Genomic DNA, 15,893 nt, shown 5'->3' on the forward strand with positions numbered 1-15,893 from the left:
GTGCATCCCACTCAGTTCCTGCTGCCCTCCAGGCCAAATGTCTCATGGGCATCGCATTAAAGCAAGCGAAACAACTGCCATGGAGACATTCACCTTCAGTAAAAAGGCTGTGCTCTTACAGTAGACCTGACTGAGAAGAAATCCTAACCATGGCAAATCAGAAGCATCCCTGTCAGCAACAACTGAAAAGAGAAGACTCCCCCTTCCCCACAGGAAAAAGCCATGAAACCAGCATGTAGGAAGATTAGAGATCTTTTTTATTGCCTTGCATGCTTAGAGATCAACACGAAGATGACTTTCTGACTTTTTAAATGACATCCCCACATCCTTTATAGCAACATATTGTGACTGGTGTTTTTGGAGCACATTAGCCAATTCTGGTTGCCCACCCTAAGATCAAGTAGAGAGGCATGACTTTCAGACGATGGAGCTCCCCCAGTAACCCCATCTTGGATATGACTTAAGTGAACACCAATTGCTTTTGGCATTCAAAAATCTCCACAGCCACTTTCAAAATGCTGATTTTTCAGATCAAGCATCCGCAAATCTGCATTCGTTTGTGTGGGTGGGCTTCAAATTATGAGACAACGGGACTCATCATATTCTTGATAAAACCATTAAGTCCAGATTTAAAAAAAGTTCATGGTTTCTCTTCCCAAAGAATACATTCACATTTCTTTTAGTCATGGGTTTTAGAGATCATGTATCTACCAAAATCTGTTTTATTTTTTCCCTTTCAGGGCTAGAAAGACAGCTTTTTAGTATGCTTAAGTGCAATATCACTTTCTGCAGAAATTATTTCCATCATTATTCTCAAAGCATGTGGTATCAAGAACCACGCCTGTGTTTACCTGTATGAAAGGCTAATGGAAGAATATTATTATCCAGAGACAAGCTCAACTGAAAAAAGTATAAAACCAGATTCCTTTTGTCCAAATGTTATCTTATCTCTGTCACTAAAGTGAAACCTACCAAGAGACCATGTTTTAAATAAGTATAAATAACATTAATTAGAATTTGAGGAATGCAAGATCAACGAAATTCACCAGAACACTATTAACATTTTTTTAAACAGTGTAGCAGTATTATTCATTTCTACAGCTAGATCGTCACAATCCTGTTACCCTGCAAAGAGAGCTGTCCTTTCTTACAGTTGATTTAAATAATTTTGACTGTGCTGCTCGCAGCATCATTCAAAAAAAAAAAAAAAGAAAATATTAATTTACAAAATAACCCACTCTCCATATTTATTATGACAAATAAAAATCTTAAATAAAACAAGCTTTCTCTCCCCACTCTCCCCCCAACCCATCCCTCATTCCAATTTCAGGTAGCTTGGCACTGAGTAATTGAACATTAAAAAATCAAGTTTGTAGACTTCATACAGCTGCGTTTGGTGCTCCGAGCTGATGTTCTGGAAGAACTCTGTGGTCATTTCATCAGTAGTTCTCGTGGACTTTGCATAGGTGGGGAACTTCAGGTAGTTGCCGACTCCTGCAAGCTGGAGAATGTAATTCGAATCTTCTTCGAGTGTTTCGTATTTTCCTATGAGGTCGTAGTGAATGTGGCAAGGGTGGCAGAGGGAGTACACAGTCTGCCAGTGCTCGTTGAAGGGCTCTTCTCTCTGGGTGTGCGGGTCGATGAGATATGCCACAAACTCTTCAAATTTCACATCATCGCCTTTCCGCAGAGCTTCCTGGGTTGCGTTTTTCCTCTGGCGCCTCACGATTTTGGTGCCGTATCGCTTGTGGAAGGAAGTGTTGTATTTCTGTGTGAACTTGTTCCTGTAGGCTGACACCAGTCTCTCGAAGGGCTCGCGAACAAAGAGGAACTTCATGTAGTTTTTCAAGCGGTGGTTGATCTCTGGGATGCTGTACTGGTTGAGGGTCTTCAGGTTTGAAGACACATGGGCTTCATTGGCTGGGATTTCCATTGGATCGCTGTACTTGCCTCTTCCCGTCAAAACCATCATGACTCTCTTCCAGTTTGTGCAGGCCACTTTGGGAACATAGCAATAGATCATTTCATGATCTTCATCCACCACCAGGTGTTTGAGATCGTTGGGCGTCAGCACGCGGCGCTTCCTGCTAGACACACTGTTTGCTCGGCATGTGTCTGTCACTTGGTCTCGTCTAATCTGATGAAGAATTGCCGTGTTGGACAACTGCGAAGAAAGCACATGCACCAAGTAAGTTAAGCAGGTTAGAAGCTCTTACTGCCTTTCTACTTACTAAAGAATTCACAAAAAAGCAGATTAGTGTTTATATGGAACTTAAAACAGTTCATAATGAGGCTGAGTAAAAATGTTCCTGTGCTAGAAGATAAAACTTTTTTGTCTCCAAACTTCTTGGTACGAGCTGCTTCAACACTGTTCACATTGCCCAGGGTTTCACTTTGACACCGATGCAAAGAAGTGTAAGTGCTTACACATCCTGGTGACAAGTGTATTTACACAAAACTCACACCCTGAGATGTGGTCGCCGCTTTTCTTAGCCCTGGAAAACCGATCTCCACTCCGCAATCCATCCCACAGCTACAGCAGTCAGACCCTGCCTGACTTTTTGCTGATGAGATAGGGTAGGAAGACACCAGATTCAGAAAGTTTGTCAAAATGAAAACAGTATGTGGTTTCATTGCTGATATCTTTATGCTAGAGAATTAATAATCTCTGCTTGTTTGTTGGCTATGACCTTGGCAGAAGAAATGAAGCCCATGGAGATTTCTGCTAGTTCCTAAGGGGACCATTCACACAGACATGATTTCCTGGGGACTTGGGAGAATATTAGCTATAAATTCGCCTCTCTGCTAAAGCCAGACTGACAGAAGGAAAGAGCACACAGCCTTCTAACACACACAGCACTATATTCACCCATGGCCCTTTATTATTTTGTTAATAGCTCCCTAATTTTCTACTATTATTGCTACTGGATGCTTTGGAGAGGTTGTAATCTCTTAGGGGGAGCCCACAGGGCCCACTGGGCTGCGGTGCAGCAGCCACCAGCTACCATATCCTGAACAGCAACAGGAGCAAGATTTTCTGCTAAGGCAGGTACTGAACTCCTCTGGGAAACGCGAACTATTACCCCAGGTAAAGGACCACACCGATGCAGGGCTAAAAATGGGTAAAACTATTTGGTTTTTCAGAGCTACCTGAGGTGTCCCTGCACAGCACTGTGTTTTGCTGTGCAGACTGTCCTCACTGATATAAATGCCTTTTTACATATTCTGGATGAATTTTATCAAAGCAGCAGAGGGAAGGTTTTGGTAATGGCATTTACATTTACTTAACACCACTTAGCTGTCAATTTCGAAGAGCCTTGTGCACAGTAATTAGTTTAGCCTCAAAGCCAAGTAGTAAGGCAAGTATTGACCTTCCAGTCTGATGGGCAAAGAGGTCTGAGATGCCTTCCTGAATGCTGAGTCTTCCCAATGTGTTTATTTAATGCCTTCCAGGCAGGTTAACACGCATCACAGGATGCTGCAACGAAGCAGTTGGGGCAATGCAGATTGCATTCATCTGCTGTGAGGGTATTTAGCCTTTGGCTACAGGGCCATACTGAGCCTTCCCCCTCCCCTGTGTGGTAAATACCCTGGGCAAATGGCTCTGCACCAGCTTGGGGGTTCCTGCAGTCATGGGTCATATCTCTGCTTTCAAGACCAGAAGCCCTGATTCATATAAAAGAAAAAAAGAAAGAAAGAAAGCAACAAACAGGATTCAAATGCACTTTAGAGGCAAAAACCAGACCAGACAAGATCCCCCAAAGCATCTTACTGACAGAAAAATGGAACTAAGCCAGTCGTAGGATGTGTGAGCTGTGGAATGAAAGGAGATAGAAATGGTATTGTTACAGACAAACCCTAAAAGCCCAGGCTTCACCCGCCCAAGGGCAGCAAAAGCTTTTGCAACACTTGAGCAGCTGAGACTCTCCCTCCCTCTGTGCTGCGGTAGGTTGCAGAGGAATGCTCTTGTGGTGATGGGGAACACCATGGGGTTGGTGCACCTCAGACCTGGGCAGGAGGATTTTTTCTCCAGGACAACATTTATGTGTTTAGCCTGGGACCTCTGTATTTTGTACACGGCCAATCACCACTTCTCCTCTGAATTCCTTGAGACTTTCCTCAACTCATCTCCTTAGTCCCTTGTTCAGCAAAATGTTGGCTAATGGTTAAAACATGCAATTGCCCAGCGTGACCACTTTAGACTGGCTCGCCTTTTGTGCGTGTGTGGTATCCCCCTGAATGCCTTCCAGGTGCATTTCAAGGGCAGTTCTGTGTTGTAGTCCAAGGGAGGAGAAAACCGATGTGAAGTGTGCTTCAGATTTCCTAGGGAAACTGGCTGGGAGTTTCCAAAGTAAGATGTTAGAAAGCAGTTGTCAAGGACCACACAGATGTTTGAAGAAAATTACTTTTTCTTAGGAAAAAAAAAATAAATCCCTATTTCAATTTGTGCTGTTCTCAGAGAGATAAAGAACTAGTGGTCAGCTCTATACGGGTTAGTTACCAGTGAATAATTTTCATACTACTAAACAAAACCCTATGCAAACATACAGACATGCAAATTCTCCTCTGCAGACAGATAAAGTGCCCAAATCCCTCTCCTTCTGCAGATTTTACATCAATATCATACAGCATAGTACTGGTGTTTGTCTCTGGTTTTAGGGTAAACACTAGAAAAGCCTGAAGATACTGCTACATTACAATATGTTAATGCACTGTATTTGCTTCTCTGATGCTGTTCTTTGGATAAATACAGAATTAAGTGGATGAGATTCTGCGGCCTGTATTAGATGGAAGGTCAGACTTGATAATCTAGTGGTTGCTTCTGACCCTAATCTATGGATGAATCGTTGTAGAGCTGTGCTTTGCTCCTGATTTCATTCCTACATCAATGGGCTAAAGCACTTTCTCTCTACACATCAACATTAATGAGATTTTCAGGCATTCGGAGCAAGGGGAAAAATGCAGCCTTAATATTTGCAATTGCAAACGAGACTGCGCTACGTCAAATTCACTTAAAAGACAACGCTCGTGGATTTTGAAGTGGCACTTGTCTCCCACTCTTTTTATCACAAAGAAAATAAGAAGAAATGGCATAGAAGTTTTGTCAGCTACATTTACTAAACATACACCAGTGCTCTGGGGTCAGCTCTGCACCTGCTCTGGCCTGGCTGGTAGCACACAATGCATATTAAAGAGCAATGTAACAATAAAAGGGTATTGTCCTGTTCTCATAAATTGCAGTACCATGGCTGATGGATGAAAAGCCATGTAGGAAATGTGGTTCTGAAAGCTCCGTTTTTTTTTTTTTCCCTAGGCTTCATCATACCATAAAAAAAAGCCAGTATATTAAGTGTTGTACAATGCCAACTGTTCCCAACCCCACATTTGCACGGTCAGCAGAACAGGGCCCTTGATGCCTCCGCGCAGTCTGACATCCCCGCTACTGAAGAAGAGACTTTCTGCTGCAGCTGACGAAGAGTGGGTGATGCATCCTGAAGGAGCTGAGTTACCTGCCTTGCTGAGAGAGGTGTGTCCTGCTGACCCTCCTTGAGGTTTGGTGACAACAGCCCTCTCACTGAAGGGGTGGATGACATGAAAGCATTGCTCTTGTTAAACTAGCAGAGCCAGGTATGGCACTGAGGAGCCTTTAACGGAGCTCCTGCCAAAGCACAGGCATTTGCCGTGGTTTAGGGCTGTCTCTCCACAGTGCACTGGAGAGAACACACTGACCAGAAATACATACGCTGGCGAATTTACAACCTTCAGCCTGTGAAATGCAAAGGTTATTCAAGGTAAATTACAGTAATGAGATGGGAGGTATTTTCTTCTGACTACTTAGGCACAGCAGGATAAAATAATCTTTAAGGGCCTTTCTAAGCTTGACGGTCAAGCAGCAAGTTCAGATTTAAACGCAGGACATTTTAAATTATTTTTTTAATTGAACAGTGTACTGTAATGCAGCCTAGGAGCAGAGATCAATAAAATTCATGTAGATGGCTGCAATGAAAGCACTTTTTGAATGGAAGGACAGAAATAACCAAGGTGCCACTCAAAAAAAACCAACAAACCTCATTAAATTTCACCTCTCTATAAAATACGACAGTGCAAAGAAGTGCCTCAAACTGTTATAAGGCAGGTTTTATTTATTCTTATTGCACTGCCTGCAGCTCCTGCTTGTTCTGCAAATTACTGTAACTGGGCTCACAAACAATCGATGCTGGGAGTGCTAACGTGACATTGGGCATGGCAGGACGAAGGGTAATGTAACCAAGTTAGTTTAAAGTGGAATAAAGAGGACAAACAATATGAAAGGGGTCTGCAGACCAATACCCTTCTATACTGCCATTTCCTTGCATTAACAAAAAATTTGCATCTGCATTTAGTTCTTCAATTACACTTGTGTTTGGAGGTTCGGTGTCTGTCCCGTGCTAGAACTATGCAAGTTGCCGTGGCATTCCTACTATCTGCAGTCCATGAAGTTATCAAAATTAGGAGTATCTCCGCTGAACTCTGAGTTGTGTCTATCCAGTAGCACTGCTTAGCTTAGCATGAACCAGAGCTCATCTACACCAACTTCTTCTTGAGAGTATTCGTTTAGAGCTGTGCGGAGCAGACTCATAATCCACTGAAAGCAAGGTCTTGAAGTGAAAAGTGTCAGACAGACTAACTATAGGTGGCACTAATGGTCCTACTTATGTGACATCTACAGAGACTAATATTTCACTTGAGTGAAAACTCTCAAAATAAGAGCAGCTCTCCCTCCTGCCCAGCAACCACATCATCTGAATTTCAGGAGGTGTTTGGCATTTACTGTATAAAATGTTTATTGATATTATTTATATTTTCCCAAATGTTTAGGGGTGTTGGTTTTTTTTTTTAGCATGAGGTTATACACATGCACATTTCCAATCCGATTTTCAACATAAAAAGTGTGAAAATGATTGTTACAATCTTGATGGACTGCTCTGAAACTACAAACATATTTTAGATGTTGTTTTAGTGGTTGGCTTTTAAAGCTTGGATCTATAGCTGCCATACTTGGTATATATACATTCTATGCAACAAGTTCTAGACTGTTTTCTTAAAAACACTCACCATTAGGCAATAAAGGGGTAGTAACTATGCTTCATATGTCATAGTCCAAACATAAGTAGTTCTAATAAATCACACATAACTATTAGTCTTTACAATTTATATAGATGACAGACAATTATAAGTATGTGAATCAAGACACTGAATCTAAAAGAGTAAGCAAATTTTAAATAAAGAGATTTAATTAAACTGACCTGGACTGGAAAAAAAAAAAAAAGTAACAGCTTTGAAATATTTCATACTTTATTTTACATTTCATAGTATATTATTCTTGATTTAATGTTTTCAAAAAATCCCAGAACTCAAATAACCCCACCAAAACCTCAATCAATATTTGTTCAGAGTCCAATAAAGGAGACTAGAAAGCACATAATGCATGCTGGAGATGGAAATACTTAATATCTTTGCTGACAACTTGAGGATGGACAAACTGGAAAACAAATTTGCTATGAAAATGTCTCTACAGAGCGGCTGGATAATATAAGATAATAAAACTAATATTAACTTAGGAGCATTTGTGCTAAGAAAATTTTAGAGACAGATTATATCCTCTGAAGGAAAATTCATGAAATATTACAAAGCTGCTTTCTTTTCTCCATTTAATTCATTGAACTTATTGCCCCACAAAGATAAGGCAAAATATGCATTTATTTCAAGTAATTCTCTGTATTGCAACCCAAGATAACCATAACTTTTTAAATTCCCATCGTACAGAATGCACCAGGGCTCTGAAAAAAAAAAAAAAGGATCAAAGCTTTTGAGTGAAAACTGTCTTACATTGCAGCTGCTAGCACTGTATTGTCAAAAATCCTAAACTGCTTCACACATTCCCTCCTTCTTCCTCCTATACATGCATCCCACCTCATGTGTGTGTCTGCATGCATGCATGTAGAAGGGAAGGGTGAAACAGTTCAGCAGTTGCATTGCTTTGCGTCCAGAGGTAACAGTTATTTGAATAATGACACATCAGCGTTAACTTTGGCATTCATTCGTCTTTGGATGCTGGGGAAGAAACAACACTACATCAGGCAAAATGCAGTGGCAGAAAGAGATGCTGCTGAAGGTGCCAATGCTGTCCTGGGAAAGCATCACCACTAGGTCAATAAGTCTTGGCCTTTTTGTCTTGAAGGTACCACGCAGAGCCTGAACAATGCGACGTCTCCTTGAAAAAACACAAGCTGGCTCTCTATCTGGCATGAGGGTCACAGCAGGGATTGACAACAAACAATACCAGCTATATGTTAAAGCCAGCTTTTTTTATCATCCTAAGTACTCCACCCAACAATAAGAGATACAGGTATGGATTCAGGAAGAAAAGAGTGAGACTTTTTAAAAAAAATGACAACTTCTGTAGCCCCAAACATATTTTCAAGCCCTTCCATTGCCATTCTGCTAGAAACTGTTTGGTGCCAGGGCTCATGCAGCAAGCAGGATTTGGGGCTGGCAAGGTGAATGTACACACTTGTAAAAGGTCTCTTTGGAACAGCAAGATAGAAAAGTTGGAAGTGCCCAGGAGAAAGACATACTATCTGTCCAAACGGGGTGACTAAACTGTGTCTCTGTGCCTGCTGCTATTCTGAGGCTCTATGGGAATCCTGCAAACAAAGTACAGGCAAAATTGAAATGACTGAGTTTAAACGCAATACACCTGAGTGGTAAGAAATCATTGGGAAGTACAGAGGAGCCTTGAGCTGAGAATAATTACAGCAAAAAAACTTAATGCTGGTGTGTTTCTTGGGACGTATATAGAAGACAAGCTTGGAGCCTCCTGTTACATGTACAATGAGCACATTGCTGTCACCTCCTCAGTGTTTCAAGGCAGCTGCAGGAAGGGAGTGGGGAAAGGAATTCAGCAGCTAGCCAATCCGTTTCTTTTCTCTCAGACAAAACAAGTGGACGAAGCCTGGGGCTGGGCCCCAAGATGCCTTGATGGATGGGATGACGATCAGAGCTGTGTGGCCTTTCTGCGGCTGGGCTCTGCCCCTGAGCCCAGCCTTGCCACCGCCTCCACAGGGAAGGACAGCACATGATGAATCTGTCCACTTCTGGCTCATTCTTTAAGTGCCGCCATAAATCACTGCTCATATTAAAAAGCTGAAAGGTCTGGCTGTCTTATGAATTTAATTTTCAAATGAAAACTTTCTAGCCTTTCCCCTCCAACACATGCACACATAACTGGAGCTCGGCTCCATACCTGAGTGTACAACCTGTAACACACGGGAGCTCAGCCATGGTCCTTCTAACCATTCCCAGTCCCCAGGGATGGCCATTTCACAGCTAGGACCTTGCAGCGGGATGCAACAGCATGCCACATTTGAGGGCACAAGGCTGTGCTTGTATCTTTTTGGCTGAGCCAGAAAAATCTACGCTGGCCTCATCTTGGAAACCCCTTGCTAAGTCACAAACTGGGACAATCCAAGCCCAGGGAACAGCACATGCATTGGGAAGCTCGAAGCCAGTATCTGCTGTGCTCTGCTATTGCATCCCTACCGTGGGAGCTGTAGAAGTGGTTTTCAAGGAGAGGCTTGAGAACAACTTAGCAAAATGCATGCCACAGACATCTGCAAGCAGTGCACCAGAAGGAGCACTGGGCTGGGGATACGTGGAGTCAGCCAGGGCGGAGCTGGGAGTAGCCCTTAAAAAACAGAGTGAGGAACTGCATTTTAACAGAGCTGGCATCCAGGAGACAATGGAAACACTGACATTTATTTCTCTCTTGCAAGACATTATGGCAGTAGGGGTGAGATAAACTGGGTGGAGCGGGGAAACGGGACGAAGTAGATACGTAAATACAGAAACACATAAATTCCAGAAGGAGGAAGGGAATATAACCTGCTCTCCGGACTCACTGTGTAGTAACAGAGCTAAACAACAGAGACTCAGTTTAGATATGGGAAAAATCCTAACAGAGAGGATAGGGTATGTCTGTGCTGTAAAACAGTGAGGCATCTCCAGCATGAGAAACCCCCGGGAACCTCCCAGGGAAGGTGTTAGGAGCAACCTAAATGACCCTGCCATGTGTACAGGAGTCTCCCTGTGACTCCTTCAAGTTTCATGACGCTGGCTGCTGGAATCAGCATGAGTTTAAGACCACAAAGTTCTCCTCCAAAGCTAAGCTTGCTGCTGCAAACCCAGGTATTTCACATCTTTCAGAAACAAAGGTCCCAGCAAACGCTGCAGGGCCACACAAGCAGAGACCAGCTAGCGCTCGCAGTAATGCCTCCCTCAGGACAAGGCCTCCCTCATGACAAGGCCTTCCTAGGGACGAGGGACCACCACCAGACCAGGGACGGGCCAAGGCCTGGCAGGTGCTCTGGTGGCACCACGGCGACACTGTGCGAGACCGTGAGGAGGAGGAGGCCGCCCTCCAGGCCGCCTGGGGGGCTGGAGCTGCCTGGGACACCAGTGTGCTGCTCACCGCAGCCAGCTCTGACCTGGCATCCGGCGATAATGGATTTCTCAGTCACACAAATCCTCCCCTTGTACCTCTGGGTTGCAGCTTAGGTGCCACACAGTCAAGTAGAAATACTTATTTTCTTCCCAGCAGGATATCTGCTATTTTAACTGAATACAATTTTCTCAGTCCCATGCTAAATCAGGGTAATACATTTCCAATTTTTAACTCAGCATGCAACACGCCAATATTGCTCCCAAGCTTTTGAAACCCAAATAAGAAAAACAGAAGATAGTTGCTGCATAGCTGGTTTCTTTACATATAATTCAAGGTACTTAGCAGCCTGCCGGAGGCGAGAGGCACCACAAAGCCATGTCTTTAGCTGTGCTGAGCCCCTGTCCCCCACTACCAGGATGAGCACTGTGCGTGGGACGCTGCGGGATGACCCCTTCTGTCACCTTCTTGCATGCCACCACTGCTCCCATGAGCCAGGGACACAGGGTCAGTCCCCACCAAGAAATGCTGTGTGGACTATTTTAAGGTAAAGAGTTGTAACTGGGAGAGAGGAGCAAACACTATGATGTAGCTGCTGCCCTGTCCGCCGAGCCCTTGGTCCGTCACATTGGGGTGTGTAATGCTGCTATGAGCTCTCCTCTAATTAAACCATTCTAAATTAACACTGTATTTCTTTTACTTTCCTTTGGTGAGGTTGTATTTTGTTCAGACTAAGACACTCTACTCCAAGGATAACTTTTCTGTCCATGCTGCTCACTGATGTTCACAGAAGGCAACTAACCAGGGTTGCTCTTTCTCCACAGCCTTAATTACAGTTAACCCCAAAGTTCTCACCTTTCTGCTACTCTTCAAAATGAACCAGATGACCCTCTGCTTGAACAGACAAAGGACCTTCTCTATTAAAATGCTAGCATCCATTTATAATCTTAATTACAATAGCCTTCCCAGAAAACCTTTCTGCCATTGAATGAAAAATAATTCTGGGTTAACATGGAAAGTCTGTATCATCAAGAGCTTCCTAGATCTATTTCTTCTACCCTGAGATGAATACCAGTGACTCAAGTCCTGAGGGATGCTCAGATCTAAATGAAGCCACCACCATTTAGTCCAAACCTAGTGTTGTCAGGTTTGGACAGACATTGGACATTAGGCCCAGAGAGAGACCAAAGCAAAAGACTAAATATTCGCCATGTCTGCTTCAGCAAGAATTTCTGTTTTTGTTTAAAAAAAAAAGGTTGTTTGAGTATTTGTGCACTGAAAGAAGCTCTTTGCCAGCAGCAGACCACAAATGACTCCAACACAGGCTTCTCTGGGAAGCAAATAGCATCTGCACAAGGCTGCCCTCCTCTCTGCTGGCCACTGATGCCCCTTCCCAAATGGCAGCGTGCTCCATCAGCCATGCCAGCTGTACCCAAAGGACAACGCCTGAGGCCCTGCAGGTCTGACCAGGAGGCCCATGCTGGGAACTACGTGTCTCCCTGGGTCACTCTGTCCTGCAGACAGGGAGACCTTGGCACAGCACTGAAAGAGCAGCAGCAGAACACACGCCTAGGTAATCTGCTTTAAACCCTGACAAATCCCAAAGGGTCTGGCTTGTATTTTTAAGCGTCTGACTTGCCACACTAAGACTTGTTGTGTCAGAGCACGAGGGCAACGTTAAAAGTAACTTTCGTCAGTGATTAATACAACTGGAAGGTACAATTATTAGCATGATGCCTTGTTAATTTTCCTCATCTCTACAGCTGTGTTTACTGTGATTTCTAAGGGTCTCTGTCTCATCTAATAACAGATCCATTTAGGCACTGCATACTAAATGTTAGCTTACAATGGAAGAACAAATTCTTAGTATGTCCTTAAATGGCTGCTATTTTTTTAAACCATTCCCTCAACTACACCCTGAAAGAAATTGCACATAATCACTTCCCCCCCCCCCTTTTTTTTTTACTGCTCAGTCTTTTTTAAACTTCCCAAAGCGGTCGCGCAGAAAAGGCTACTCTGAGATCCCATTTTTGGGACCCTTCTTGGCTGCAGCCAAGTGCTGTCTCCTTGCGCCCCGCACCTTTCACGGCTCCTGAACGCACGCCAGCCCCTCATCAGTGCCCTCTCCATCTGCCGAGAGGCCTGGCTCCCCTTTTGCTGTCCTTGTATCCTCGCCGCACGCCCTGTCCCACCTGCAGCCTGAGGACTCCAGCAAAGGCCAGGAGGAGCTCCAGGACCCAGCTGCCAGCTAGCTCACACTCCACACCCCTCAGCATGTAAAATCCCCCAAAGCAGGTCCTTGCTGCCTCTGGGCTAAGCGCAGCGCTCGGTGGGCGCTCACGGCATTCCTGAGCATGGAGGGGATCGAGAAAGAGGGGAGATGCCCCTGTCCCATGGCCCCCTCCCACCCCGCAAGCAGCAGGACCAGGCGAGCAGGGAGAGGTGCCAGCCCGCAGCCCTGCGGCCCGCAGGGACGTGGCTGGAAAGCCAGGAGTGAGTCAAGGCATTCAGCTCTGCGCACGGCGAGAGCCAAGAGCGTGCGCTAGATGGAAATGTGCCCTCTCCTTTGCAGAGAGGGAAACAGGACGGCTTCTGTCCCAGGCACAGGGCCGGCGCTGTTTCACCTCCCGTGTGGCTGGGTGCGCGTTGCCTTCAGCTGTTAGCTTGGGCAGCTTCCCTTCAGCACAGGTAAAACATAGCATCTGGTGGTTTACACTGAAATGGTATGGGGGAACTGACAGCCCGGCTACCCATACCTACAGCTACCACTGGCTTCTCCTTGCCTACCCATACCCCCAGCTTGTTACTGTTCTCAGGACTTTTTATTTTTATTTTTTCCTCAAACAAAGACACTTTTCTCTTTGATTAACAAATAACACTAGTAAGCTGAGTGGGAATACATATATCTCCCTGTGTACGTATGCATATACATCCCTGCCCACATCCCTATATGATAAGCACCCAGATGGCATACTGGGTTATGTCAGTCACAGGCCAGGACATATGGGAGTCTCCAGACAGTACCCAAGCACTGGAAGACATTTGCTTGGGTAAGTAGGTAGGGCTGAAAAAATCCAGCAGCACAGTGTGGGGAAAGCATGTGCTGCCACTGACTGAGTTTAGTAGGGCAGTTTGAGAAGCATCCTTGCTTCCCACAGCCAGTCAGTACCTGGGAACTGCTATCATCCCTCTGATGACTTCAATCCAAGCAGCAAAGGTACCTGCTGGCTCCTGAGAAACACTGGGAGCTGATGCTGTCCTGGCTTATTGAACGGAGGTTGTCCTTCTCTGGAGCTGCCAGGTGACAAGGATTTAGGGGTGGGGAAAAGTGACAAGTTCACACAATGCTGGAAAAGCTGATATTCCTGACAGGCGAAGCAAACCTAAATTACAGTTTACAGCTAAAAGGGCTGTCATTTTAGAGACTCTGTGCAGTAGCTTCCACCCACTGTATCCATACAAATGAAGAGCTAATGATTCCTCCCCCAGCTCGTGGCATTGCCTGCTACAGGACCCATCTTCACAAGGCACGGAGAGCTGCCAAGCACCACTGTGCCCTTTGCCCCATGGGAGGGCTTCCATGGCACAAATGCCTCCCACAAACATGCTGGTAATTAACAGCGGGTTTTGCTCTTTGAACGTATCAGGCCTTGTACGAGATGCATCAGCACAGCTGACCTAGAGATTATCAACAGCATTCAAATGCTCTGAACCCTTTTAGCTTTGCATTTCAAATATAAAACTGATTTTGTAAAAGTCTGCTTATCCTGTTGTTTCTAAAGCCCTTCTGGAGGTTAATACTAGCTGGAGCAGGTCACCATGTGAAGGTCCCATTTGCAAGGACCGTGCTTAAATGCTTTTGGTCAGGCTTTGATCTGCAACCCTATATCCATTCCTGTGCTCCATCCCATGTGCATTTTCCAACTGCTGTGTACCCCAGCTGGCATGAACAGGAAAGCCTTACAGAGCCCCTTCTCTACTCCCACTGTTTTTAAAGACCTTCTCTTCCTGCTCCATGACCTAACTTTAGCTTTGTTTGTTTAAAAATAAGCTTTGTCCACAAGGGAAAACAGTACGTGGGATTCACTGCTTCCAGGAACACACTGCAATTTTGTTCAACTTCTTCTGTCCGCGTGGATGCTCTCTTCTTCTACCTCACCATCACCTTTATACATGTGCAAGTTCATGCTCCCAATTTCTGTTTTTCCCCACAATGCTGTGTGGAAGCGGTCAAGGCCCCCTAATTCACCTTATTAGTGCCACTGTGTTCTCTGAGCCCCTTAATGCAATGCAGACTCCAATGTAATCCTAGTTATTTTAAGGTTAGCTTTAACTGTTCTGCTTGAATTTCTTTCTCACTCATGTTTCTCACTGCTGTTTCCTCACTCTCCTTGGCTGCTCTTTATTTACCCCCCACGGCATCTCTTTTGCAAGCTGCACTCCGTATCACCAGAGCTCAAGCTGAACTTTCAAACCCACGGAGGGCTGGGAGCAGAGGAGGAAGATGCAAACATTTTCAAAAGAAGGCATGAATGTCAAACAGGATGAGTAAGAGGCTGCTCCAAAAGATGCACAGGATTTTGGAGATTAAGATAAAGCAGCTACCATACACCACTAGTTTAAACCTGATGCAGAACATCTGCTCCTATTTCACTTTTAATGATTCACGTTCTCTGCTCTGCAGCTCCAGTGAGAGAAGGACCACCTGAGCAGAGATAAACTGGCAGGTTGCTTACACCTTTTCCAGGAGGAGAAAACACTTGCCAAGATTAGCTGAGAAGAAACAAACTGCTGAACAGCCAGCTAGGCTATACAGATCCTATGTATCAGCCTAGGAGCACCTTTTGTTCCCTCTTCACCCACCACAACACTGCAGGCAGTGTCGGACCCCCTCTTGTCCCCCACTCCCTACTTACTGATTCTGGACCAATTGTGATCACTAAATCTTAGGAGCTCGACAGTAGCCTGTAACTACAAGCTATTGGAAATACTAAGAGATCTCCCTGTTCCCTGTAGCAAGGTAGTGGAGCAGTCCCGAGTAGCGACCGAAGGCAACAGATGTACACATTCACTGGGAATAAATGCTAGTTCCCAAGTAAACCTCAGATAAACTGCAGAGGAATCTGCAGGTGCTGGCAGGATGGATAATTTCTCCTGAAGCTGCATCTGGAGCCACTATTACAGACTGAGGTCTGGGATAAAAATAACACTCGGTACTTATCTGGTCTTCTTCCATCTGTAAACTTCAAAGCACATCACATTATCCCTGCTTTCCAGATGTGAGGACCAAGCCACAGGGAACTGGTCCAATGTTGCTGCATTTTTCTACCATTTTCATGGGGAGAGCCTTGACCTCCCAAGGAACCTCCCGACATCCCTTCCCTACCCAGGTGCAGCAGGAGCCCCTGTGATG

General features: G+C 44.8%; 1 protein-coding gene across 2 annotated transcripts in view; it reads right to left on the reverse strand.

Annotated features, from left to right (window-relative positions):
* Window positions 1-238: 238 nt before the first annotated feature.
* CHST11 (carbohydrate sulfotransferase 11) overlaps window positions 239-15,893 on the reverse strand; it is a 170,338-nt gene continuing 154,683 nt past the window's right edge. For both annotated transcript variants that reach the window (XM_083846609.1, XM_083846608.1), the window contains exon 3: window positions 239-2,164. In XM_083846609.1, the coding sequence (XP_083702735.1) occupies window positions 1,316-2,164 (849 nt within the window). In that variant the 3' untranslated portion in view covers window positions 239-1,315. The remainder of the gene's footprint in view (window positions 2,165-15,893) is intronic.

The sequence above is a fragment of the Anser anser genome, assembly GCF_964211835.1.
Source record: "Anser anser genome assembly, chromosome: 1".
NCBI classification, from domain to species: Eukaryota; Metazoa; Chordata; class Aves; order Anseriformes; family Anatidae; genus Anser; species Anser anser.